This window comes from Primulina eburnea, chromosome 13 (assembly GCF_022965805.1).
Source record: "Primulina eburnea isolate SZY01 chromosome 13, ASM2296580v1, whole genome shotgun sequence".
Lineage (NCBI taxonomy): Eukaryota > Viridiplantae > Streptophyta > Magnoliopsida > Lamiales > Gesneriaceae > Primulina > Primulina eburnea.
The window spans coordinates 32,689,353-32,716,914 of record NC_133113.1 but is presented as its reverse complement, the minus strand read 5'-3'; the positions used below and the strand labels follow the sequence as shown (position 1 = coordinate 32,716,914).

At 36.0% G+C, this 27,562-nt stretch overlaps 3 protein-coding genes, 1 long non-coding RNA gene and 1 pseudogene across 6 annotated transcripts; 2 read left to right on the top strand and 3 right to left on the bottom strand.

The window, feature by feature from the left end:
- Nucleotides 1–231: 231 nt before the first annotated feature.
- Nucleotides 232–3,797, bottom strand: LOC140809993 (4-hydroxy-tetrahydrodipicolinate reductase 2, chloroplastic-like). The gene is made up of 8 exons (XM_073167782.1): nucleotides 3,470–3,797; nucleotides 3,159–3,396; nucleotides 2,661–2,794; nucleotides 2,510–2,584; nucleotides 2,039–2,140; nucleotides 1,135–1,244; nucleotides 905–992; nucleotides 232–477 (listed from the first exon to the last, which is right to left on the bottom strand). The coding sequence occupies exons 1-8, from the start codon at nucleotides 3,542–3,544 to the stop codon at nucleotides 409–411; spliced, it is 891 nt and encodes a 296-aa protein (XP_073023883.1). The 5' UTR covers nucleotides 3,545–3,797; the 3' UTR covers nucleotides 232–408.
- A 740-nt stretch (nucleotides 3,798–4,537) lies between these two features.
- LOC140809277 (uncharacterized) lies at nucleotides 4,538–6,620 on the bottom strand. Of its 2 annotated transcripts, none has more exons than XM_073166855.1 (4): nucleotides 6,494–6,620; nucleotides 5,617–5,828; nucleotides 5,196–5,373; nucleotides 4,538–5,090 (listed from the first exon to the last, which is right to left on the bottom strand). In XM_073166855.1, exons 1-4 carry the CDS (start codon nucleotides 6,525–6,527, stop codon nucleotides 4,945–4,947), a joined length of 570 nt encoding a protein of 189 aa, XP_073022956.1. In that variant the 5' UTR covers nucleotides 6,528–6,620; the 3' UTR covers nucleotides 4,538–4,944. The 2 variants fall into 2 exon arrangements, with proteins under 2 accessions (XP_073022956.1, XP_073022957.1); XM_073166856.1 differs by lacking the exon at nucleotides 6,494–6,620 and adding an exon at nucleotides 6,170–6,388 and having other exon boundaries at nucleotides 5,617–5,839.
- Nucleotides 6,621–7,248: 628 nt separating this feature from the next.
- Nucleotides 7,249–11,162, top strand: LOC140809233 (SUN domain-containing protein 4-like; annotated as a pseudogene).
- Nucleotides 11,163–21,290: 10,128 nt separating this feature from the next.
- On the top strand, nucleotides 21,291–22,390 carry LOC140808732 (uncharacterized). The gene is made up of 2 exons (XR_012112997.1): nucleotides 21,291–22,198; nucleotides 22,229–22,390. It is a non-coding gene; the product is annotated as an uncharacterized lncRNA (long non-coding RNA).
- Nucleotides 21,746–26,604, bottom strand: LOC140808731 (uncharacterized). Of its 2 annotated transcripts, none has more exons than XM_073165934.1 (6): nucleotides 26,155–26,604; nucleotides 25,905–26,067; nucleotides 25,244–25,382; nucleotides 24,135–24,171; nucleotides 23,305–23,590; nucleotides 21,746–22,969 (listed from the first exon to the last, which is right to left on the bottom strand). In XM_073165934.1, the coding sequence occupies exons 1-6, from the start codon at nucleotides 26,326–26,328 to the stop codon at nucleotides 22,944–22,946; spliced, it is 825 nt and encodes a 274-aa protein (XP_073022035.1). In that variant the 5' UTR covers nucleotides 26,329–26,604; the 3' UTR covers nucleotides 21,746–22,943. The 2 variants fall into 2 exon arrangements, with proteins under 2 accessions (XP_073022035.1, XP_073022036.1); XM_073165935.1 differs by having other exon boundaries at nucleotides 25,914–26,067.
- Between the last annotated feature and the right edge of the window lie 958 nt (nucleotides 26,605–27,562).

The window sequence follows — 27,562 nt, the reverse complement described above, 5'->3', positions numbered from 1 at the left end:
ATGGAAGTTGTAGGAAAAACATAAGAATAAAGTATACAGTAAGTTTTTACATCTTTCTTATTTTTAGGGTTAGTTTTGAAAATACACTTCAAAACTACCTTTAATTTTGAAAATCCAGTTTATTATATATGATCAGTGTGCCACTTTTCATTGAATACCATATCTATCCATGTAAAAAAAAGTGAAGGGCAGGTGGAGTGACCATTTTGATGACTACTGGATCGTGGCCAATTAGAAACATATTCCAAACTGGTTTGAAAATAAAAATTTATATACATTTGTGTAGGTCCCTCCAACACCAACAGCTGAAGAAGATGAGTACAGATTAAATTAAAGCAGCTAAAACACAACAAAAGTTGTCCAAAATTTGCTTCAACTAGCATAAAATAGGTAGGTATATCACAGATTTCATCTCATGTTACCCTCCCGCAGAACGTCTATCATGTTGAATATCCTCTTGTCTGAATTTGATTCAACCTGTATACACGAAACACTCTAGATTTGAACATACCCACAGGAGAACAAAACTGCTTGCAATAAAGAAAAGTTAAAGCTCTGATGAGTATTTTGCCGATAACACCGTATAACAAAACAAGCTACTAAGTGCAGAAGTTAAATGAGTGAGTGGTTGTGTGCTGATTAAATTAGAAATGAGCATGCTAAGAGAGTTCGAATGACATTGATAGAGAAGAAAATTAAGGCTAGACATTCGAGTTGGTTTAGTTGTGTTCAATGTTGGTACCGAGATGCACGTATAACTGAATGATGAAAGCAGATACAGATCGCAGAACCATTAGGAAGATGGAGTTGCTAAGAATGGAGTAATTGATTTGGGATCAGTAGTTAACGGATATGATACAAGTTCATCAAATCAAACACTAGCTAAAGAAATTTTAAGAATTACCTTCTTGGCAAGAAAAAGAATTGCATCCACAGTACCTTCTGCATAAATTGATCTACCACAAACATTGTGCTGAAACTCAAAGGAAACACTTTTCCCCACGTATGTATTTTTTTCAAAAAGGGGGAAAAACCAAAAACAGTAAATAAGAGAGTGAATGGAGAATATATAATATTACACTTGAAAGTAGATGAGATCAAATAGATAGTGACGAGTCAACTGAAGATATTTACGTGCCGTCAGGTGATGACAGATGATACATGTGAAATGCATGACCAGATAAATGCTCTTCCGGGACTCCCACCATCTCGGTTTGTAGCTTGGGATCTCGAATTTGCAATACCTGATAGGACCAGAAAATAAGAATTGTTTATGAAAACACATTCACTTCCCTATCGAGAGGAGACAGCTGCCAACCGTGGTTTTCCACGGTAATAAGATAATGCTAACTAGTTTTTAAGTAAACAGAGTACAAGGATCTTGAGCAACAACGAAATTCGCTAATCAACAACTCTACGGGTAAGGAAAGAGGTTGGATCATGAAGGATGGATTCCACACTTCTTTCTACTCATACCTCTCCAAGTATGGCTCTTCTTTTTTTCTTGTTTTTTGTACAACTCCAAGTATGGTTCTTCGATATGCTTCTTGTTCACTTAAAGATCTCCTATTACACTTCATTCCTCAACTTACACCGTGATATCTTCCTATTGGTTTCAGTTTGTAGTGATTAAATATATCAAACAATAAATCAATCTTTCTACCGAAAAAAGAAAGAGAAAGGATAGAAAAGGTACAGGTATGCCAGCCAGCTGCCTATGAATTATCTAGGTCACAATTATTGGATCTTTGAACTTGATAACGCAAAGAGTTGCAAAAAGATTTTTTTGCCACAAATATGTTAGCTTCATTCTACGTAATATTATACCTCAAGACAAACTTCACGCAAAAGCAAAAAGTCACCAAATCCAAACCAGAACACAGTGAAGCAACAAAAAGACTAAACATGCAAGACTTTTCTTTACATGCTGAATTTAATTTGTGTCAAAGGGATAACTAGGTGCTAATTTCCTCAATGACTTGGCCTCCATTTCCATAAAAAAAACAATAATAATTATTATATCTCCATAACTTCTCACCTGATCTAGTTCGTAGGAAACTCCAAGTTTCTGAAAGCAAGAGATAACATCCTTGGCAGTTCCAGAAATGTCCAATTTACTTGCTTGATGGGACTCCATCACCTTTTATAAAATTTGAGTGTAAGAATATATGTTAATTTCAACTAGAAAATAGATTACAAGGTAAAAGACTGAGAAAAAGTAAGACCATTAAGTTGAGGTAAATACGTATTAACAGGAAAGATGGTAAAACAAAGATCTAAAGATCAATGGTGACACGATGAAAGGCTTCAGATTGCTTATGCACCAACCCTATACGACTCGAATCTTATCATTGAGAGTACAGAAAATATGCCTCTAACTTATACCCAGAAAATGCTCCAGAAAATTGTTCTGCCATAATTTTCATGGCTGAAAGAAATGCTACCATGAAAACTTATGCACCAACCCTATACTACTAAAATCTCATCATTGAAAGTACAGAAAATATACCTCTAACTTATACCCAGAAAATGCTCCAGGAAATTGTTCTGCCATAATTTTAATGGCTGCAATAAATGCTACCACCTACGAAAGGTCAGGTAAACAAGTTTTAAAATGCAATAAAAGTATACGAGTCCGAAGTCAAATAAATTCTTAGCACCTGTTTTCCCATTTGAGGTGAGATCACAGCATAAACCTTTGAGTCCTCCACAGTCTTATAGAGCAGCTCCCTGTCTCCTCCAGTGGTTCCTATCACAAAGGGTACCCCGACTTTGCAATATAGAGCAGCATTTTCTGTTTACCGCATCAAGATAACACAAAATTATCAGATTTCAGGATAACAGCAAGAGCAGCAAAATCAGTAAAATTTCAAATTTATTGATCACCCTAAGCTTCCTTTAGGTCTACAAACCCAATGTTGTAGAAAAAGCCAGCGCTAGTGATAAAGATAATGAACACGTTAAGACACTGCTGCAGGTAGCGTTAACAACTGAGTCAGTATTGCGTAAAAGTTTTATAAAGCATTCCCCATTGATTAATCTAATCTTTGGCGACATACACTGATTTTATGTAAAACACAAAACTTTCAACTCAACCATCTCCAAATCGAAAGTATAAACACTAAACGAAATCTATGAAAAGAAATAAGAGTGTTTACCATTAACAGCAGTCGGAACAGTGTAGTCTACGACGATCAAATTCGGGTAATCATCAAATGTAGAAGCCAGAATCTTTTCTCTATCCGTATGACCATGCACTTCAATCTGTTTTCCACCGGCATCCACAATTTTTCCAGCGTCATCCGGACCTCCTAATGCCACAGGCACAGGATCAAGTCCAGCAGAGATAGCTGCCTCAAGAACAGCCCTTCCCATTTTTCCTGTACAACCGTTCACCTGCAACAAACATTGTGTGGACCCACTTATATGCTAAATGTGAATAACGTTCTTCGACGCAACAAGGATTTACCATGACAGGAATCCCAACATTTTTTGACACAGCCGACTGAGACAATTCCACAGATTGAACTGAGGCGCCTGACATTGTCACGAAAAGCTTTCGACTGTGGCCAGACCTAATTCCTACTGAGCTTTCAAGCCGCGAGAAAGAAGACGGAAGGGGTAGATTACTGAGCTGCGAAATTGCAGAGGTGATATTTAGAGAATATATCAGCCGAGAAAGCCATTAACGACCTGGGTGGCGGACTGCGTGGAGTTTGGAGAGGAAGGAGAACAAGGGCAGCACAGCAGCGTTTTGTGTGCGTACGAAGGGCGACCAGCAATTTCTGTACAGTTACTCAATTATATATAGCAGCGGTTTGGGTGTAACATAACAATTAATAATGATTGTATATACCACAAAAAATTTATTTTTCTATTAAATTTATTTTCATTAAAGATAATAATAATATTAAAGTAGAAAAAAAATTTTTTATGTTAAAATACTAACGGTGAAATTTGTGGTACGGTTAGGGCTTCCATTTTTTAAGAATTTTTCTAAAATGGTTTTTTGTGTTAAAAATATTAACTTTAAATAATTTTTTTAACTCACTCACACTTAATAATATAATATATATATAACAATTTTTCTAACTTACCCACGCTAAATAATATAACAATTTTTCTAACTCACTCATGTTTAATAATATAATATATATATTTATTTTTTATACTCAATTTTTTTTATGCTATCTTGTTTTTTCGGTCGCCTTGAGTCCTTGACTTGTAAGCTTTTTATTTTTTAATTAATAATTAATACTAATCTTGATTAAAAATAAAATTTTATTATATCAATAGTCCAAACTTTATTGTACTTACTAATATTCTACAAATTTAATGATCGCAATGTTGAAATTTGATGGGTAAACAAATAATTATTTTTACTTTTAAATAGTTTGAAAGGTTACGTTGTTTGTTGAATTATGGGAAGCTCCTGGGTTTTACTAAACCGCGGCTTCGAATTACTAGATATTTTTTATGATATGAAAACATACAACTGTTATATTTTGATACACAATGGTTAACTTACATACTAATGTATGAGTCTCTGTAAAACCATGCTACATAGATAAAACACATTTGACAAAATATGTACAACATGCTCGTCCAATAAAAAATGTAAGAAAAATCAAATTTATCGCCACTAACCAAAAACTAACTTTAACTCGTTCCCTTTAGGGGGATTCGAACGCTAAGCATATGAACGAACACATACAAATGAGAGAAATACGTTGGATAGCGAGAATCTGAACATATTTGGCTGCCAAAAGCAACAGCTGCACCATTTCACGGCAAAGTATGCTACACCAGGTGAAAACCCTTCATTCGCCATGGGGCGACCACAATCCACCGGATTTATTTTAGTTCCCTCATTTCACAGAGAGAGTTTAGGCCTCTAGACTTTGTTAACCAAATCTTTAATAGAATCATCGAGAAGGGTAATAATTAATAGTCACGCATATCATGTCGTCGTGACCTAGAACGACTGAGGTTATCCAATGTGGATAAATAAAATCTGTGGCTGCGGCTGTAGTCGATATCATCGTTGTACATGGTTGGGTGGGGGTGGCGTTCAGATACATCAAAGGGAACTGGAAAATCAGAAAAAAAAAACTTACAAATGTAAGCAATCATTACAGATCTATAAAGAATCCAATAAAACAAGCAAATCAATGAGGGGAAAAATTATTCATCACCTCGCCCATGATTACTTTTGTGCTCCGGAAAATGGCGTGATGTTGGTAATCCCATAGATTGTGGTGAGAATTCCCCATGATTACCTGGTAGAGGATGTGGCCTCGGTTTGAAAGAAGAATTAATAGTGGGTGACGTGGGTATTTGTAAACTCACAGATGGCTTGTCTTGGCCAGAAATCTGTCGTACAAAAATGGAATTTGTCACTGCTGCTCATTATAAAGCAACTATTAGTAATTAGGCTACCGGTTGTCCTCGTGCCCCCAACGAGTGTGGCATCTAAATATGTGCAAGCTTCTTTATGTCATTTAGAAGTAAAAACTTGTACTTGTGGAATCAAAAGAAAAGCCAGATACCAATCTTGAAGAACAAATAAATGAAAGGAATATTCAGAATTTTCCAAACTCTTGCCAAGAGGCTTACCCCAAACTTCAATGTTTTTTTGTAGAGTGTCACTAGACCGGAGAAAAGCTTGACAGCATACTCTGCAATCTCTTCTGTCTCATATTCAGCAAATGCAAAGCCTTTTGGCTTGCCAGTTTCCTTGTCTCGGGGGATATGCAACTCCACAACACGGCCAGCTTGAATGAGAATATCATACAGTACCCTTTCACCCACTCTATCATCAATGTTTCCTGGACAAGCACTTCAATGACTATTATTAGTTTTCAAACAAGACCAACTTCAACCCAACTTCAACCAAGAAAGCGGAAATCAAAAATTTAAAGGTGTGAATTGTTCTAAATGTAAGTCTATTCTTTCTCCCAACGCATCAATGAAAACACGGATTTCTATTAGCCGTATTCTCATCGAAATCAAACAAAGTGGGTGGGACGATATGGGAAGGAAAGTGCATCAGCATCGAAAATATGATCTGTACTCATGCCCATGCCAATTATTAGGGGATGAATAATGATCAACCCAGAGCAAGGTAACACGGCCATATGGTGGTCTTTTCAGGGGGTGGACAACTTACAATATATCCATTGGCAACAGTGGGTTGAATTAAGCTCTCATGCACTGGTCTTTCACTACTTCTTCGGCTTTACGGCCTAACCCCACTTGGCGTGTAAGATTAAAAATAAAAAGGAAAAGACTCCCCTTTCTAAAGTTCAACATGAATTGAAACTTTACTAGATAAAAATTTCAGTTCGTTTTCTTTTTCAGAATTAGAACAAACAAAAGATAGAGCATCAGTCACAATTACAAAGGCAACGAAAGGGTTTCAATCTACGAATGCCCTAATAATTGTTTCCAGCCAAACCAAATTGAAAACACAATCGATCGGGTCATAACTCACCAATATATATGGAGGAACTCGAGTTGCTAGCCATGATTTGTGGAAGAAACAACAGCAATTTCTGGATGTTAATTGGATGAGGCCTGAGGAGTGAGGAGCGTGGTGTGCGATCCGACAACGTATTATGGATTGGAGTGGATTGGATAATGAAGACAAGCGGGCCATTTGGTAATGTAGAGCACGGGCCTATCATTAGGCCTTTTGGGTTTAGTATAGTCCATAAGGTCCCAATTATGCGTTGGGTTTCCTCGAAATTCAATAAAAGCTTCATATATATATATATATATATATATATATATATATATATATATATATATATATATATATATATATATATATCAAGCAACGAGAAACAATTAAAATAATTTATTGCTGATTTTTTTAATTAAAAATAATATAAATAGAATGTTTTATCTGTTATTTATTGTATTTTGATTGTTTTTTTTAATTCAAATTAATTTTGTATTATTTATAGATGGAAACTCACAAACCTAATCATCACCGAAGGTAGAAAAGTTCCACGTCCCAAGAAACCAGCAGGTTCAGACATACAATATATATATATTTTATGAAGCTTACACGTATATATATAGATTTAAAATATATTACGTTCCATTTTGTTTGCAATTCTAAAAAAAATTATAATTCCTTAAATAAATGATGTAATAGTTTTCCAAGTCGGCAAAAATAATATAGATTATATAAATTTGATCCTTAATTTATGGAACTTATGATATAATAAGAAAGAAATAAATCTGAACCGAATTCATTGCAAATCAGCGACGCCGATTTCTTGTGTTCGTCTCCAGTTTTCCGGCAAGAAAGTGGGCTCTTTTCGTCTTTGTATTTTCCCTCTTCGTTGTTACTGTCTTTTCCTTTCACCTGAATGAAGCCATTTGCTGCGTGGCGAATGCGGTAAAATTTCAAATTCGAGGACAATCAGACCCCTACTACAACTACAACATCCGGGGTTTTAATTTTTATTATATAGTAATTGATAAAGGCGTAACTTTCAGTGGAGGCCATCCCTCAATTCCGTTACAGTTCGCGGAAGCAACAAGATTTTTCTCTCTTCTATTCAGTTGATTCAGATACAGCTTTCGAGTGTGGACATCTGATTGGCGATTTTGAGTTTCAATAATTTCCAGGACCTGATTTGGAATCAGGCTGATTTGGAATCAGGGAATTTAGGTGAAACAAATTGTTTTATTCTTATTCAGATCGTTTCCTTTCAATCTTCCAGCTCTATCTTGCCTATCTGGATCGCTAAATCAAACCCTTTTGTTTTGTCGGTCAATTCGTTTCCCTCGATTTGATTCTAGAAATCAAGACTATTACAAGATTTTTCTTGAACATCATAGTTGTTGAGCTCCGATAGATTTTGGTTTCATATGTAGTGGTTTAAACTGTTCCACACACATGATCTGGCATCAGCCTCTTGTGAAAGTTATTCGTGGTTCATAAAGTATCCTTGATAGAATCCATAGCAGTATGAAGAAAATTATAGTTCCTGGTTATGCACATGCGGGGACTTGCTTAATTTGTTTTATCAGTGCATGGAAATTTTGATCTTAATCTTACGATGATCTATTTTCATTTCCATTGGTTTATTTTATTCATTATCACGGCTGATTTTACCTTTGAAATACATGGTGTTTGATTTCCACGCAAGCAATTGAATCTTAGAACTTATGTTGTGTAATTCAACGTTTTCATTGTCCAGGCCAGGAAATTGAGACTTTTTTCTCGGTGTCCACCTTTCAAACCCCTTTTTGACCCGGGTGACAGGGCTATTGTCTCCCCCGATTGATTTTTTTTTTTTTTGGCAATTCTTCATGTAGTTTTCATCAATTCAAGTTTAACCCCCAAAAATGTTTCACACTGCCCCCTTTCCTGCCCTGGTTAACTTCACTGGAATTCCTACGTTCAACTTTCCCTGTTTAGTTTAAATTATCTTTATCATTACGAATAAAATAGCTCCTTTGACTTTCGTTGTAGGTATTCCTGGTGTTTTTTTTATGGTAGGAGGGTTCTCTGATAGCAGCACTTGGACTTGATGTGCAATGCAGAGGTCACGCAGAGCTCTTCTACAAAGAAGAGCTTTGGAGAAGGCTATTTATGGACGAAACCAATTATATAAGGTTTCTCTTTCTTTTGTAATTGTTCTATGGGGTCTTGTGTTCCTCTTGAATATATGGATTGGACATGGTGATGGTCGAAAAGGTCAGTATCCCTCTTGAGGAACTCTTTTACTGATTACAAGTACGAACATTTTCAATTCACGGGTTTGAAGCTGATAGTTACTTGTTGTGGAGCAACTATTGTTCGGTTATTTGTATGGTCAGCTATGTGTCACAAGAGTCTAAATGTAACGCTTGATATGTTATTCTGGTTTGACTAATTTGAGTTTTACCATTACTATCAGTTATAATTTTAATAGTAGTGGTAAATGCTTGCTTTCACACATCATACAAGTTGTATGTTGTCTAACTTCAAAGTTTGTTGCCGTGGTTGTATTGATTTTTTTATCAAGATTGTTGAAATTGTTATTGTATGCATGATGTATTTGTTTTCAACAACTGAACTTTGCTTGCCTTCTGGTGGATGTAGATGAATATCTAGAACTTTCTTTTGATACAAGAACAAGGAATGAAGACAAAGGGGCGTGTGACGGGGATTCAAATTCTGTATTACATGAGAATAGGGCATTACTCGGAGGGAACTGAATCTGAAGTTTGCTTTGTTAAGTCATCCGTTGGTGATACGGAAACAGTTTTCAGTAATGTTGAAAAACAGGGTACATGGGAAAGTATAAGCCCCGAGTCTGAATCTGCACTAAATTTAAATTTACCCGCATATTCAGAAAAGGAAAAACTTAAAAACGATCGGTCATTACATACAGCAACAATTGGCCTCGATGAATTTAGGAACAAAGCGTTGAGTTCTAGAAGTAGATATCTTAGTGACGAGTCTGGAAGCATTATGCATAAAGTAGAGCCTGGGGGAACAGAATACAATTATGCTTTGGCATCAAGAGGAGCAAAGGTCTTGTCTTACAACAAGGAAGCTAAGGGTGCTTCAAATATCTTAAGTAGTGATAAGGACAAGTACCTTCGAAATCCGTGCTCTACCGATGAGAAGTTTGTTGTGATAGAACTTTCCGAAGAAACCTTGGTGGATACTATTGAACTAGCAAATTTCGAGCATCATTCCTCCAATCTAAAAGATTTCGAGCTACTAGGCAGTGCTGTTTATCCTACAGATTCATGGGCTGAGCTTGGAAATTTTACTGCTGCAAATGTGAAGCTTGCTCAAAGATTCGTTCTTCCAGACCCAAAATGGGTGAGATATCTTAAGCTAAATCTTCTTACTCATCATGGTTCAGAGTTCTACTGCACACTCAGTGTTCTTGAGGTATATGGAGTTGATGCTGTTGAGAAAATGCTCGAAGACCTCATTTCAGTTCAAGATAAGCTATCAGTATCTGAAGAAACATCAAGTGAACAAAAGCCCGTGTCAAGCATGCATAACCCACGCGAAGATTTAATTGATAAACCCGAAGCCTCTATTGGAACAACTGACCGTGAAAGTTGGAAGTGTTCCCGACCTAGTTGAAGAAATCAAGGGACAACAGGTTAACAGGATCCATGGAGACAGTGTTCTTAAAATTTTAATGAAAAAAGTTAGATCTTTGGATTTGAATGTAGCTGTTCTGGAGCGATATTCAGAGGAGCTGAACTCCAGATATTCTGAAATATTCAAACAATTCGATAAAGAAATCAGAGACAAAGGTCTCCTGCTAGACAACATCTTGTTGGACACCCAAGGATTCTCGAAAAGCAAGGACGACATGGTATGGGAACTTTACTTCTGTGTTCATGGAGACCATGCAATATTGTATCATAAGCTATTATTTTAATGGCTGTTTCAGATTAAGGAGATTGATGATATTCTGTCCTGGAAAGCTCTAGTTTCCATGCAGCTGGACTTCATAATCAAAGAAAACTCCCGTCTTAGGTTGCATAAATTTGATTTTCAATTTGCAATGTATATAGTTTGTTGGTCTTTATATGGTTTGTTGGTCTTTACATTTTTTCTTGCATCTTATTTGCAGTCTGGAGGTGGAAAGAGTTGGGAGGAATCAGTTGCATTTGGAGAATAAGGGGATCATTGTTTTTGTTGTATGTTTATGTTTCGGATTCGTAGCTCTCATGAGGTTAATGATAGAGATGATATGGCCACCCGGGCAACTGAATGTGGAGAAGTCCCGGGAACTTTTGTGTGGGAGGTCTTCTTCTCCTTCTCCTACTCCTCCTCCTTCTCCTTCTCCTCTCTCCTTCTCCTTGGTTTTGTCTATTGCTCTCGACGACGCTTACTATGATCATCCTCTCCTTATAGTTCTTGCAAATATTAACTCAAAACTTCATACCACCATCATTTCAGTCCATGGATAACCTTACATGGCACCGGCTGCTTAATGATCGATCCCGATCAGTCATGTGGTTTGACCATATTGACGGTTTTGCCCAAGAACAAGAATCCCATTAATCATCAAACTTGCATGTATTCTTGTATATTCAAACGAACAAAGAAGATTGTGTCTTTTTTTATATCAAGTTAATTTATTTCCTAAATAAGTTCTTATTAAGGGCCCACTATTTATTATAAAATGTGTATTAAGTTACTTGTTCAAATTTTATTTTATTTTTTCTCCAAAAAATTTATTTACAAGCTTAACTTGTGCTACATCATCAATTTGTTTTCTAAAAATATGGTGATTATGTTATTTAATGTTAAATTATTAAATTTTCATTATACTATACATTATTAAGGAAAAAGTATTTTTCACGTGATAAGACTTTGGATCACGCAACCAGCAATTTGAATTATTTATTGAACGGCAAAAACTTGTGTGAGACGATCTCACGGGTCGTAGTTGTGAGACGGATCTCTTATTTGGGTCATCCATGAAAAAGTATTACTTTTTATGCTAAGAGTATTACTTTTTATTGTGAATATGGGTAGGGTTGACCCGTCTCACGGATTATGATCCGTGAGACGGTCTCACATGAGACTCACTCTTATTGAACGATGTGTTATTTTAGAGTGATTTCCTTTCTCTGTAATTCGGGAGAAACTTTCATGCTTACAATACCTCAAGGAATTATTCAAGAATGAATATTTACTCATATAGGACAATACATGAAAAATTTATTCAAGAAAGAACATTTATCATCACGTGAGATTCACTAAAAAAAAATTATGGATCACGTGATGGGATAAACATTCAAACTTTATACCCTTGAAATAAATTGTGGATCACGTGATGGGATTAACATTCAAACTTGATACCCTTAGATAGCATCTCATTAGCTTTAATGGAGATCATATGTTGGATCATGTAAAAAAGTTGCACTGATAATATTCTTAAAAGATCATAAATTTCATGAAATATATGCATTTTTAACAATTTTTTTTTCTATTTCAAACTTGTAAAAAAATTTATATATTATTTTGAACGATATGGAAGCGGGTGAGTCTATGTTACTCCTGGAGTATTACTCCCCCTTCCCTTAACAATGAACACAACAATGAATACGTGTCTTATTCTATTATATTTTTCTCTCTTTTTTATATTTTCTTTCTGCTGTAATCTTTTATTCTTTCTTTTCTTATTTATCTTTTTCATATATCCTTGGGGAAATTGCTCATAAATCCCTAAACCCAAACTTAACTTGTCCCTAGCTCCCTAGCCATCAAAAACTCTCTTTTAACTCCCTAAACCTATAAAATTGACAAAACTACCCTTATTCTCTATTTTCTTTTAATTGATCCTCCGCGCTTCAAAAATGGTATCAGAGCATGGTTAATTTATTTCAAACACGAAAATTTTATTATTACTAGTAACTAAATGTATGAAAAGGAGAATTTCGAAAAAATTATGAATCCGAACTTTAGTTCAAGGAGAATAATTTACAAGAACTATTCCAATATTTTGGAATATACACAAGTTTATCTAACTATCGTTAGATATCAGAAACAGGAGAACAGAGGTATGTCCCAATGGTGACCACCAAGTTATGGTACAGATCTGATGGAAACATCAGACAAATGACGGTATATGTCATGTATCAAGAAATGAAAGGATTTAGGAATCCCCGAAATCATTTCAATCTCTATTCTAGAAACATTAGTTTCCGAATAGAGCTATTCAGATGTTCTATAAAGCATCTGAAACAACTCATTGAATCAGGAAATTTATCTCCTGATGAAAGACAGCAGTGTTTGCAAAACCTTGCATACACAAAAGGTAGACTCTTACAGGCCGAAAAGACCAGATCTTCAATGATCTGTTAAATATGCCAGGGACTACCATCCAGTTCGAAATTGAACTTATTTCCCTGGAAATAAATCAATTAGAACAAGAATTACAGCGAAGTACATGCTCCACTGAACTCAGAACAAAAGGTATGCGTTTACAAGGTTTAAAGAACCGTAAAAACATACTTCAATATCTACTCAGAAGAAATTCTTCAGAGAACAATGGATCTGTATAGACAGAGGATCTACGAAGGGAAGCAACAGCACCCTCAGGGAAAAATTTATGATTCAGAATAATAAATTTCTGGAGATAGTACCAGACTCCTCTAAGCTCTCTCTGGATCTTAGAGAAATACAGAAAACGGTACAAAATTATGGCAATATGCTATATTATGTACCTCAAAGGATTGAAAAGGTCCTAGAAAAACAAGAAGAAATTCTTGAAATCTTAAAGGATATTCAAACAAGAATACAGAAACTAGAACAACAGCCAAGTTCTAGTAGAAGAACTTCAGGAGGTTGGTTACCACCATCCTTTGGTACCGAACCTTTGTTACATCAACAAGGGAAGGCCAGAGTGGTGTCAAAACCTTTAACTGAAGAAGAAAAGATGATCAATCTAATCAAATCTGTCTCAGAAAAGAAATTGATCTGATGACAACTTTAGAAAGGATTGGTTTGGAGGATCTACAAGAGCTTGCGGAATCTTTCGCAAATCTCAAAGTAGTAGATCTAAAGATGAATACAGCAGTAGGTGAAACACCACCTGCAATAACCTGGTCATCTTCTCAGGAACCACCAAGGGAAAGTATGGGATCTCATAATGTAAATATGAGAGAATCTCAGACTGATTTCCATACCGGTGGAGGATCACACCCAGCGGGAACAAGGGCAAGGAGAACTCAAATTCCTTTGCACCAAACACCCTATGGGAAAACTGTTTTAGATCCTATACATCCTTACGGGGTTATGCTTAACCTTGATGTATTGGACTTCAAAAACAGAGAAGATCTCATAGACGATTGGACATCTGCTATGAGAATTGCAGCAGGAACACTTGATCTCAACAAAGAAGGATTCATTAAACTTTTGGAAATGAGTCTTATGGGATCAGTAAAAATTGCTTGGGACATGACTTCAGCAGACATGAAAGAGTCAGTCCTAGTTGGGGAATCTCTCAGTGAGATCGCTGGAAAGATGGCTACCCTATTCAAAGCACACTTTATAGGGGTAGACTATTTCAACAGTCAAGATACAGAGAAGAAGAAAAAATATACTCAAGCTCTGTATAGTCTTGAATTACATGATATATGTTTGGTAGATGAATACATTATGTTATTCACCAAATATAGATGGAATTCAGGAGTCGAAGAAGATATAGCTATGCAGCTTTTCTTCGCAAAAATGCCAAGCCCTTGGAGAGAAATGCTCATAAGGGAATACGTACCTGGTAATCCAGATACATTGGCAAGAAGAGCCTCTTTCCTTAAAGGTAAATTAGCAGAATGGTGTCACATGGCAGCATTACAAAAGAATTACAAACGACTAAGGGGTATCAACAAAAGAACTCCTTTGTGTTGTAAGGAGAATGATCTTCCAACAATTATTGGAAGTAAACCACAGAAGCATAAAAGGAAAAGTTTTAGGACTCATCCTTATGCACGAAGTGGAAGAAGTTCTTGGAAACCAAGAACCGTATGGTCTAGACAGAAAGCCAGATCTTATAAATCTGGACAAAGAAGTGGACCATCAAGAAGTAGGATATCATCCCAAGCATCGAGCTCATCTCGAAGCACGGGAAGAACACCTACAAAGAAAACTTTCAGAAGAGCTCATACTAGAGCCAATGAAAGTTTCAAGGATTGTAATTGCTGGACATGTGGAGCAAGAGGTCATATCTCGACCAATTGTCCAGAGAATGAGAAAAGAGGTATTAAACGTTTTGATCCTACTCCGGATATTGAAGAAGCAGTTTATTACCAAGATCTTATTCAAGTATACCGATTTGAGGATATCGCCTCAGATGAAAGTATATATGAAGAAGAAGTCGTCTTAAGTCAAGAAGAATCTGATGGAACAGAATCGGAATCTGACTGAAGACGAGGTGTTTCGACACGAAACACATGAAGATTTGTCTGGGTTTTTTAGCCAGACAACAATATCTCATAACATGGTTCAAAGAATCATGAGAGAAAATCCGAGTTTACAGAGATACCAAGGTTTCTCTGCAGGACAGGTAGAAAAGTTCTTAGGAAGTCTTGGCCTAAGAAACAGAAAGCATCATCTAATCTATAAAGTTTCTAGAATGGAAATGGCAATCCCAATGGAACTTACAGGAAATAGAATGGAGATGCAGTTAATTCCTTCCGAAGAAATAAAGGAGGAATTACAAAAACTCAAGATAGAAGTAGCAAGGACTATGTCCTGGATTCATATAGGAGCAATCCAGATTATGATAAAGGCTACTTTCAAAGAAGGGATAGATTCACCAATTGATATCGCCATATGCGATAAAAGAATGGGGAATCTACAAGATTCAGTACTGGGAACAATCTCAGGAAACCTCTGTGCAGGGAAAATTGTAGGAGTAATCTATCCAAGGATAGCCTACAACCTGGCAGATCGAGATTTCAGCCGAGCCTTGACATTACATCAGAATTTTAAGGAAAAAAGGTTGATGAAAGAAGGCAATAGACCATATTCTATTACCTATCAGATTTCATATGCTCTATCTAATACACATCATTCTGAGTTGTTTATTAGAAACGAATTTATTGAAATCCCTGAGATATTTGGAAAAGTTGCGCAGGCAATTTATCCAGAAAGAATTGAGTTTCCTTTAATACAGGAAACAGATATCCAGATCCAAGACAAACCGATTCTACAGAGGAATCAAAGTCTTAGATTGGAACCAAGAAGACTATCTTTTCAAGGAGATAGAATTACAAGTTACAGATGGGATAAAAAGCCTGTCATAGAAACCCAACAGGAGCTGAAAAGTTTTTCTACAATAGGAAAGCTCAGATGCCCAGAAGGTTGGAAGGAAGTAGAAATAGTATTTGATATTACAAAACAAAGGAATCAATTTCCTTGTAATTCAATATACTATTTGGAACAACCGATGATAGGAACTTACCAAGGACTGATTAATATCGGAGAATTGGAGGTTCATATTCAAGGAATTCCAGGAAAAGAATCAGAACGATTGATTCTTGGGCTAGAGTTTCTCGAGGAACATAAACCTTGGAAACGTCTAGAGTATGGAATGGAGTTTATGGCAGAAGATAAAATGTGGAAAATCCAATGACCACAAGTCCATTCTCCATATACATTCCAGTAGGAATGTTGTATGAACAATATAAGGCAGAATACTTTGCTGCATATATTGATTCAGGTGCTGGAATATGTACAGCAAAACGAGGAGTTTTTCCAAATAATTTGGAAGAAGAGTTACCCAAGATTGCTGGAAGAGATTTTTCCAGAAGAATCTTAATCTTATGTAAAGGGATTAAGATGACTGAAATCATGATTGGCGGTGCTGGACAAACACCTTGGTACAAGGTAAAGACACCACCAATTTATTTTCATGATACAGGAGCTGACATATTGTTAGGAAATAATTTCCTACAAATGTTCAAGTCCTATACACAAGAAAATGAGACTAGAAGATTAGTGTTCACAACACCATGTGCCCACAAAATCATAGTCCAGAGACTTAGGGAGGCATTTTACAGAAAATTGCCAATCCAGTTTCGCAGCAAGCGTGGTGATTCAGGAAAACTTCTGAACCCAAAAATGAAGGATTCAAGACGGTTTGGAGAAACAATGCTCCAGTTAAGAGCAGATAAGGAACTCCAACCAGAAGATATAGAATGCCTTAAGATAACTCTACACACAAATGAAGTAGAGTTTGAATCTAAGGTATCACTGGAAGATGTCAAGAAGAGGATCAAAGAAAATTATAACGAAGATCCCTTGGCATGGTGTGACAGAAATCAACTCAGGGCTTGCCTTAAGATCAAGGAAGGCAAAGAGTATGAATTTGTCCGTTGTAAACCCATCCCAATGAACATCATTGATCAGAGGGATATGCAGATTATAATCAAGGAACATTTGGACCTTGGATTAATCAAAGCAGGTATGTCACCATATAGCAGTCCAGGTTTTCTGGTAAGAAACCATGGTGAAATTAAACGAGGAAAACCCAGATTGGTTATTAATTATCAAGAAATTAATAAGATTCTGGAGTTTGATGGGTATTTTATACCTAGTAGAGAACACTTGATTAGTTGCATTCGCAATGCCAAGATATTCTCTAAATTTGATTGCAAGTCTGGATTCTATCAGATTCGGATGCAGGAAGAAAGCAAGAAATTCACAGCTTTCTCCACACCTCAAGGACATTATATTTGGGAAGTATTACCAATGGGATTGGCTAACTCACCCCAAATATTTCAAAGAAAGATGGATAATCTTTTCAAAGATTATTTCAAGTTTATGTTTGTTTACATCGACGATGTTTTAATAGCATCCAAAGATATGAATGAACATGTTAAACATTTGGAGATTTTCTCTAATGTTTGCAAGAAAGAAGGACTGGTTTTATCTGAAAAGAAAGCAGTCATTGCTACAAGAAAGATTGAATTCCTCGGAATTGAAATCGATGAATCAGGAATAATTCTGCAAGAACACATAGTAGAAAAGGTGCAGAATTTTCCAGAGAATCTCAAAGACAAGAAACAACTTCAAAGTTTTTTAGGGGTTGTTAATTTTGCTAAAAACCTAGCAAAACACAGGAAGGTGTTCAGTCCATTATTGAAAAAGGATGCTAGATTTATATGGACAGACGAACACACAAAGGGACTTATCCATTTAAAGAAGGTTTGCAAAAATCTTCCAAAGATGGCTATTCCTCAAGACGAGGATGATCTGGTATTATATACCGATGTCAGTGATCATTGGTGGGCTGCAGTATTAACAAAGCTCACACCAGATGGAGAACAACCATGCAGATATTGTAGTGGGTTATTCTCAGACGCAGAAGCCATAAGATGGCATATCAACGAAAAGGAATTTTATGCAGTAAAAAGGGCTTTTGAAAAATGGCCGTTATTTTTACTTGCAAAGAAATTCACTTTGAAAGTTGATAACACTCAAGTTAAAGCCTTTTTGAGGAATAGAATTGAGTCTAAACCGGAGAAGGCTAGATTATTACGATGGCAAGCTTTATGTCAAAATTATATTTTTGATATTATGATAATAAAATCTCATGAAAATATTCTTGCAGATTTTTTAACAAGAGATGGACAGCATTGACATTGATGCTATTATCAAGATGCAGAGGCATTTGAGGGAACACCTTGAAATGCTTCAAACCGAGTTCAACAAGTTAGCTGTTAACGCAGAAGTTGCGGGAAGGCTACAACAAGCTGATAAGAGAATTGTCTCTGATCGAATTACAGGATGTTTACAGGCATATACTCAGTTATGGTCTGTAACGCAAAGGCCTATCCTCCAGGGCATTGAGAGACCACTGGTTTCTCAAATGGAGAGTTTTCGAGTACAGGACTCTATACCTGTAGCGGGGGATTCAAATACCCCTTGCACAAGTGTTAAGTCGGGATCATCACGAGATGAGTCGGCTGAAACAAAAATTGAGACTCCTGATCCTTATCTTGAGTCCTCAAGTCAACCCTTCACCTCGGGGATTGAAGAGGGAGAGATCAACCTTAGGCCTCGTATTGACAAAGGCAAAGCTAAGGTTGGTACTAATGAAGGTGTAATTTCTCCATTCCATGTTTATCAGCAGAATTGGGAGAAATTAAAAACACGTATTGGCATTAACCCAGCTACAAATAGGGTTGATGTTTCAGGAAAATATCCAAGGGTATGGATGAAACCTAATTCATATCCCAAGGAGGTTAAAGCTTGGTATGAATTTGGGGCTCTTGCCTCAGTTTATACTACATCACCCAGCTTTCCGGAAATCTCAGGTTTACCAAAGTGGATCCAGGAAGCTGTTCACGAGACTTGGGCAAACAATGATTATTTGTCCAGAGGAGATGTTTTGGAGCTATACTTCTTTAGTGCAGCACCAGAACCAGCAGGGAAAGGTTCTCACGAAGCCTTTCATTTCATCAAGCTAAGGAGGCCAGATTCAAATATCCAGAAATTTATCAAGGACCCTCCGACAGAAGAAACACCCCTAGTGTCTTCAATGACTGAAGATGACATTTCTACCAGAAGAGCTTGGGGTATTTGGGTCTGTCTCACTGAGATGGACAAAGTCAAGTTTCCGTTCAAATTCTACAATCATTCAGGGAACGGATCATTCCTGTTAAATACCATGACAGGAAAAACAACAAGTTTTGCAGAAGATCTATTTGAAAAGAAAAGAAATCTTTTGTGGAATAGCAAGCTGTTGCCAAGTAAAGAAACTCGTCGGAAATTCTGTAATATGGCACATGTAGGAAGATGGTCTGAAAACATCTGTCCAGAATGCCAAAACCAGAAGGAACCGGAATTTGGTAAAGGATTCAAGCCGAGATCTGATCGGAAACACTTTACCGATACCAGTACAAGTGGGGATGGACCACATTCACGATTTCCTCGAGGAAGCCGAAAGCCAAAGATTCCTCGACAAAATTAAAAGGGACATGTGACCCTCCACTACAAAAGCAGGACCACTACCATGTGAGTGGAAGAAACAAGACAACCACTAATTAGTGGTAAAGGACAAATAGACCATCAATAACAAATGGTGGATGACTCAGCAAGCATTGGACACCAATCTAAAAGGAATCCAATGAATAAAAGTAAATTAACTGGTCCCGAAAATTCATCCATAAATAAGGACAGAAAGGAAACCAGTTAACACACCAGAACCAAAACTTAAAATGTATCGTGTATATTTGAAAGTTTTGAAAAGAAGAATAACATACAAGAGGAAAGAGGCAGAAGCTCTTAAATGGTTAGTAAATCATTTCAAAGAGTATAAAAAAGATGAAATTACTGCCGATATCCTGGAAACTCATCGTCAATGGTATCTAAAAGAGATAAAGGAGGATGAGAAGTTGATGTCAAGATTAATAATCTAGACAGGGACCCCTCAACCACCAAATGGTCCCCAATGCAAGCTGTAAAGGCTTATGAAGATTTGAAATCCGAAGTTCAAATCCGAAGAAGCCTTCTATAAATAAGGCAGAAAGAAGGAAGTGAAGATCATCAAATATTTTCTCCATTTCTTTCATACAAGGTTGTAATATTTTCTTTCAAGTTTTATGTGTGTTAAGAATTCCGCTACGATAAGTAGCTAAAACAAGTTTCTCCTCCTCTACAGGAGGTTACTATGTAATAAATAAATGTTTGTGTTTGAATAAAAGAGATCTTTGCTCTTAGCCCCTATCATGTATTATTTTCAAAAATTTGATCTTTTGCTGTACGCTCTAAGGTAGGAAACGAATTAGAGCTGTGCTAAGTATTGCTGAAGGAATCTGCTTAGTAACCATCGGTTGCGATCGTGTGGTTGGACTGTGAGGAGCAGTTCGTAAAAAACGGTGGATACAACCCGGTGGTACTCTAGTCAAAAAGGTAAAAGATTCAATTTATTTTACGGAAGCATGATGGGCCTTTTACTACAAAAAAGAAAATCAATTATTTAAAATAAAGATATAAGGGCAAACTTGGAAATTTGAAGGATATGGGGAGTTGAAACAAAGTTTTAATGGGGTAGGGAGTAAAGAGGAAGTTGAGAATGGAAATAGGGAGTTTTTGACAAAATCCCCTATATCCTTTTTGTTTTTTTTTTCTCATTTTCTCCTCCTTTTTTATTTTTGTTTTTTAAGAATCTAATTTTATTATTCACTCTTACCTCTGATAATATTTTTTTTTTCATTTTTTGCCCATTAATATTATTATATATATTAGTAAAAATTATCAAAATCTAAATGCTATAATTTAAATATTCCAAGAAATTCTTCATATATTTTTATTTTTCATTATCTAAACTAAATTGAAAACAATTATTACTAAAAAGAGAAATAAAATAAAATTATGAATTGTTTTAAATAATTTTAAAAATTAATATTAATTTTTACTCCTTTAAAATAATTAAATAAATTTGCATTATTTTGTAATATTAATGCATACAAATATATTATCACTATTAATTTTAAAATATCAGCTTTTAAAATTCTGAATTTTAATAAACAAATTATAAAATTTGAAAAAAACGATAGCCATTTTTTGTGGATGGTTATAATTTATGAAATTAATGATGAGTTAGAATTTTTTTCTAATAAATATAAATTCATTGTAATTTTTAAAGTTTATTGTAATGTTTTTTTTATTTAAAAAAGACACATGTCAATTTATGAGATGGGAGAGTAAAACTCCAGGAGGAGCATAGACTCCCCTGTATGGAAGCATATAACACAACATGGCAGTTTGCAAGTGCGTGGGGTACTAACATTTCTTTTTATACACAAAAGCTGATGAAATTACAGATACGAACTTGGCATATAATTGAATTTGAACTTATGAAAAAATGTACAATTCGAATAAATAAATTAAAAGATGCGTCAAGTTAAAGGAGAGAGAGTAATAGCAAAAAGCAGAAAGAGAGAGGATACTCCTCATCGTATCTCTTTGTACGTCTTTGCCCAAGACCTACCACCATATGTGCTGGGAATGTTGTATTTCCATAACATTATCCGATTAATACATTGCATGAGTCATGAATCTCATCACTAATACTACCAATTAGTACTATGGTTGATAAATCAACGTCATAATAATCACAACCAGTGAATCATTTAAGTAAGGGGAGATACTGTTAAAGATATCAATGTCCTTAAATTAGCCACTTCATGAAACAATTTGCATGTTTAGTTAGATATCGCAATTCGCAAGTACATAAATAAAGTCAGTCGGTAGAGACAAAATGCAGTTCTTAAATAGATTAAAGAGAAAAAAGTAACAGTGTGTTCACCAACATCGACTGGACGATTCTGATACATTTTCCTACTTACATTACAAACCATAGCAGACTTGATAAAACAAAATGATAATAAAGTTGCATGCTCGCTGTCCATATAGAGAGAGTGCAATGGTCTAAAGACAAAGATGGCCTGCCTGAATCCTAACCATGGTTGATGCATGAGCTAGTGTAGTAGTCAAAACCCGAGACACCAAAAACATTTTGGGCTAACTTTTGATGCAATTGAAACTCCACAACCATTTCATGGAGTTCCAAACAAGAAGATTTAAAGTTCGAAAAAAAAAGTATCCATCCTAATTAACGGTTATGTTGCAGGGCTAAACTCCACAAGTTTAGCCCATTCTAATGGTTATACATATATATATATATATATATATATAATATATGTATATATATATACATACACACATACATAGAAAAAAAAAACGAGGTGGGATGGATAATCTCTCTTTTTCCTAAGAAGAGATGATCCATTTCTCCAACCGTGAACCGACAGATAAATTAAGCAGAGTTCGAAATAGATCGGTGGGAAAAAAATAAAAATCTTTTAACCTAATTTGATTAAAAATATTTAAATTTACAAAATCCTGAGACTACGCATATTAAAACAAAATCAGGGACCCTAATTTCCTGATCTGCAGAAATATCCAGGGAAGGTGATGTTGAAGTGTTCAACCATCTCAAGATCAACATTTTGAAACTAATTGTTAAACATTAGTAAAAAGACTGGTTTGAAATGTAGCCTTTTGAAAATGATACTTTCTAAGCCTTTCCAGGGCTGAAAGCAATGTATTAACTGGATGTAACCACTTTGCCTACTGACTCGCATGCCAAGAGGCCAGTGTTGGTATGAATGAGATGCACGTGTATGTTGTGATTCTCTGTTGCAGAAACCTTTTCTACAGCCAGAGATATGTGAGAAATCATGAAGAGATGGAGAAAGGATGATCCAAATTTGGATGCAACCCCTATGAAGGGCTGGATTTCCATGTGTGGATTAGCAAAATGCCACGGTCAGGGCGGCATGGGCCTCCACAGAGGGAAATGGAAAGAGATTAACCATGGTTAGGCCAAACGGGTTTTGGAGGAGAGTGAATCTGAATCTTTCGTGATCATTTTTGCATGAATCTCTCAACGATGCAGAGCCATGGTTACCCCTGTGTCACAACAAAGCCCACTGTCAAAGATACTAGCAGTTCCTAGTTCCACAATTGAATACAGAGTAAATCAACGAAGCAGAAATGGCTATATTAGTTAGGGGAAAAAATCAATTTTTGTCAAACTCCATCCACAGAATTGTGTCATTTTTAGTCCTTACGATTATCAATTTTGATTCTCTTCCTATTTTCCGTCAATTAATTTTACTAAACTTCACTGCTGCTTGATAATAACATGTAACGGCTAAAATGCCACATCCCCATTGTTATAGAACCAAAAATGACAATTTTCCCTTAATTGGGTGATCACTGGAATGGACAATTTACCAACATACCTGATTGCAGTGGACTCGGCGGGGCTATAGATAAAGGGGTGCCATAATGGTGGGGATAAAGGGCCGCAGCTGAGCTAATTGCTGGATACTGAAAGAGGTGTTGAGGAAACTGAATGCTGCCATGACCCTGGTTGGAGGTGTATCCAGTTATTCCTTCGCACCCCTCGCTGAAATTGAGATTATAAGGATAGTAGGCAGCAGCAGCGCCTGACACCATTCCACCAGTCCCAGATCCGTACAAGGGATACTGACCTCCATTGGCTCCTCCATACACACCATAATAGCTCTAAACAAATATTATGACATTGAATTAATCAGTGCAGTCTCTATCACATAGTAAATGCAATGTTTTCATCCTACATTTGGACGAATAATTTAGATTGCATTTTCCATATTATCCAAGACCTATTTTTGATTTCACGCCTAGATATCGAGAACCAAGAAATGTTTTGCACTTGTTAGAACTAAAAATATACACGGGAATGATCTTTTCAGCGTATATGTCACGATCATGTTGAGTAAAACCATACTATCAACCCCGGTAATTTTGAATGTGGATTTTTTTTAAAAAAAAGGTAATTTAAAAGGTAAGTGAAGATAATTCGAAATCCTGATTAAAAAAAACCCACTCTTTGATTTATCATGTGAGATTGAGAGAGTATAAATGGTGTGCTTCAAACGTTTAGAGTACTTTACAAAACCAAACTTCGCTTGTTTGAAGCCATTTTTTACTGAAAAGGTGGCTTAAATGTCGGCCATGTAGTTTTCTTTAACTAGCTTTTTATAGCAAATTACTAATTAGTGCAGGGATTAGTTTTGCGCAAACATACCGCAGGGTAAGCATATTCAGCAGAGAATGGAGCGTACCTGCATGAAAATGTTCGTCAAGGATGATTAGAAGAGTTGTAGTTGGAGATATAAATCATTAATGTTCATTTAGTCTGTTATTTATCAAGCACATGTATTGCAAATCACTAAATTAGACCACAGGTGGTGGCAGACCCAGCAAGAAAGAGGGGGTGTTGGCCGTTGCATCTAAAACAAATTTTGAGATCCATATACCGATTTAAAGTTAACGAGGCTTTTTACACACAGGCATAAATATCCAGAGGACAGAGAATCAGTAAAAAAAGTACTTGCATGTAGCTGATTTTGGAATCTATTCTACACCCAGTTTCTTATTTACTATAGCAACTCAAAAAAAACTTCTCATGAATATTGAAGTGTAAGAAACGGACGTTCCTGAGTCAGAACATTATCGTTCAAAAGAGAAAAAGATGAAAGAATTATATTACAGGTATTATTTGTCGGTAGGTTGTCTTTGTTAACAGTGTGTGTGAGAAAGAGAAGAAAGAGGAGAGAGAGATGTGATTTGGTGGAAATGATGATGGAGGATGGTGGAATATCAGGAAGCATGCGTGAATAGAACAGAACCAAACAATTATCTAGCCAGCTAATATAATGAGATTGGGTGTGAATGAGTTGGCAATGCACGTGTGTGCAGCCTTACATCACAAACATAAGGAGGAAAAGCGAACAATATGCGCAATAAAGTATGCGTCCCATCTCGAGACGGTCCCAGAATTTTTAATTCAATTTAGGAAGGGCAAATAAATGGAAAAATGAATCGAGCCGGTACGACTGTAGGCCCGATCCGAATTCTGTTCCAGATATTCTTGGAAGTAATGTTCCGAGCTTATTTCGAATATGTTCGAATACATTTTTGGAACCGAAGTGAAGCCAAAATTTAATACTAAGCATTATAAACTCAAACCTAGAGATCGATCTGGTAATGGGGCGAAACTAGAATTTTTGAAAATGCACAACTAATTATTTATAACGCCAGACTGGTGATTGCCAGCCACCATCACCTTCGGTGGATCCGCCTATGTCCACACGCATTCGCGAAATTTACCAACATTATTAACCGTGTACATACCCATAGAGAAAATTGTAGCTAGGAATCCCTTGTTGGACAGAATAATGAGAGAAGCTGTTTCCGGCGGCCTGATTGAATACTGCGGCGGCCTGAATGTGATGATGAAAACCCCCCATCACCCTTGTGTTCCTTATCCCACCTGCATCCACAACAACATAAACAATGCCCATTATTGACTAAAATCTAGAGCTTTGATTCACACATAATTCTTTATGACATAAGGAAATTAAATTTTACATTTCAGTACCGACCGGACAGCGACCTTTTACTTTATGTGAAGAAAATTTACACGCAAATAAAGTAGAAAGTGCCCTCACCTTGGAATGAAAAAACAGCCCGTCATATATTGTGCCAACTAAGCTGTGGTTGTAAAGCATTTCTCAACAATTCATACATTCAAACCAATAACAAAGACCAGAGGGCCCTAACTTAAAGCTAAAGGCATATTGGCTTCAATCCCACGTTTATAAAACTCTCCATGATAACCCAACAATTTAATTACCATCTCGTAAGTTGTGATAACACTGCACTGTGTATGCATCAAAGAACTGTGAAGTCATTCATTCGTAGATACGGCCATACGAGAGTCATAAACAGAATAATCTATTCTAATTAGCCTTGAAAGAAAAATAAAAGGAAAATAAGACATACACAGACGCACCAAATTTACCGTTGTTATTATGATTTTTGGTGTTGAGGGTAGAAGAAGTCTTAGATTTTTGAACACCCAAGGACGCGAGATTACAGTTAGCCCTCCTTCCGTCGATCACAGGATTCGCATCAACACAAGCTCTCACAGCGGCATCCGCGTCACGAAAAGTAACCTACATAGCAATCAATCATAGACATCCCCCATTATTAACCAAAAAAACAGATTAGCGAGTAAAAGTAAAGAGATGAGAGAGCCGTACAAATCCATAGCCTTTGGATCTACCAGTAGCCTTATCCGTGATGACAACAGCCTCCATGATCTCACCAAACTGCTGGAAGTAAGTTGTCATGGTGTCCTTCTGTGTCTCCCATGCCAACCCACCCACAAAAATCTTAGTGTAAGTGGTATCTCCGAACTGTCCGGCGGGCGTCATCTCGATTGGTGACCCGTGATCTGATCGGATCCGATATATCTACAAATTCAGCGAGTAATTTGCCGGATCAAACTGATAACAAACGAGAAACGAAGAAATTAATCTCGATCAAGTGAGTAGAAGAGTAACTAGAAGAAGAAGAAGAAGAGCGAGGAAAGAGGGTTGGTGGGTGGGTGGATGTGGAGACAGAGACAATTGGGTCAGAGTTGCAGATGAAGAAGAGGTTAGAGAGAGAAAAATGGGAGGGAAGAGAAAGGGTTAAAAGAAAAGAATCTTCAACTTGATGTATTACTTATCATATTCACACCCAGCCCCGCCCCACTTCTTTATTTTTTTATTTTAATTTAATATTTACGCTGATGATATCGATTGTACAGAATCCCCATTGTTTTTTTTTTTTTTTAGTTTTCGATATATTTTGGGATAAATAACGTTTATATATATTAATATATATAGTTGAATTAGAGAGGAGGGAGAGCAGTCCATCCTCCATACAGGTAGATTGACAAGATTCACGATATTTTAAAAAATTTAGTGGACTTCATGTATGTGTGATTAAATTTGAGCTCTTGATTCTATTATGGGATAATGGCCCTACATGTAGGATGGAATGAACCGTTCATATATATTTATATATATATATATATATATATATATATTTATATATATATATATATATTCAATTTTTCTCAATCTGATTTTTTTTAAATAAATAAATTAGTTTCTTCTTTTCCTTTATACAGAACAAACTTATGTATCTTTCCCTTTTTCTCCGTACAAAGAAATAAATAGCCCACTTGATAGAGAAGAGAATTTAACTTTACAAAAACGATATATATATTTTTAATCAAAATTTGTTTTAAGATTTTTTTTTGGTAGAAGTTTGTTTATAAGTAAAAAATATAAAAGTCAGAATCCAAACCATTGAACCAACATCCACGATCTTCCAGAGCTATATTATACTGATCAATGGTGATGAAATACTATGTCAATTTGTTAGTTTTATAACATGCCAATTGTTATATATCATTAAAATATCAACATAAGATTTATATGAACAAAAAATAAAACCAACATGCATCAGTATATCATATTTGAGTAATACTCTTGTGAGACGATCTCACGAATCTTTATATGTGAGACGCGTCAACACTACCGATATTAACAATAAAAGAAATATTCTTAGCATAAAAATTAATAATTTTTCATAGACTACCCAAATAAAATATTCGTT

Bases quoted from the DNA above. Each gene is read 5' to 3' on its own strand.
- LOC140809277 (XM_073166855.1), bottom strand. From the start codon at position 6,527: ATGGCTAGCAACTCGAGTTCCTCCATATATATTG. The intron at 5,374-5,616 runs GTAAGCCTCTTG...TTTGTACGACAG, and splicing joins AAAAAACATTGAAGTTTGGG to ATTTCTGGCCAAGACAAGCC. The intron at 5,091-5,195 runs GTGATGAATAAT...CTGATTTTCCAG, and splicing joins CAAAAGTAATCATGGGCGAG to TTCCCTTTGATGTATCTGAA.
- LOC140809993 (XM_073167782.1), bottom strand. From the start codon at position 3,544: ATGTCAGGCGCCTCAGTTCAATCTGTGGAATTGTCTCAGTCGGCTGTG. The intron at 2,141-2,509 runs GTATATTTTCTG...ATTTTATAAAAG, and splicing joins TTTCTGGGTATAAGTTAGAG to GTGATGGAGTCCCATCAAGC. The intron at 478-904 runs GTAATTCTTAAA...TCGTGTATACAG, and splicing joins TTCTTTTTCTTGCCAAGAAG to GTTGAATCAAATTCAGACAA.
- LOC140808731 (XM_073165934.1), bottom strand. From the start codon at position 26,328: ATGACGCCCGCCGGACAGTTCGGAGATACCACTTACACTAAGATTTTT. The intron at 24,172-25,243 runs GTATGTACACGG...ATTTTCATGCAG, and splicing joins AGCTACAATTTTCTCTATGG to GTACGCTCCATTCTCTGCTG. The intron at 22,970-23,304 runs GTATGTTGGTAA...GTTGTGACACAG, and splicing joins GCCGAGTCCACTGCAATCAG to GGGTAACCATGGCTCTGCAT.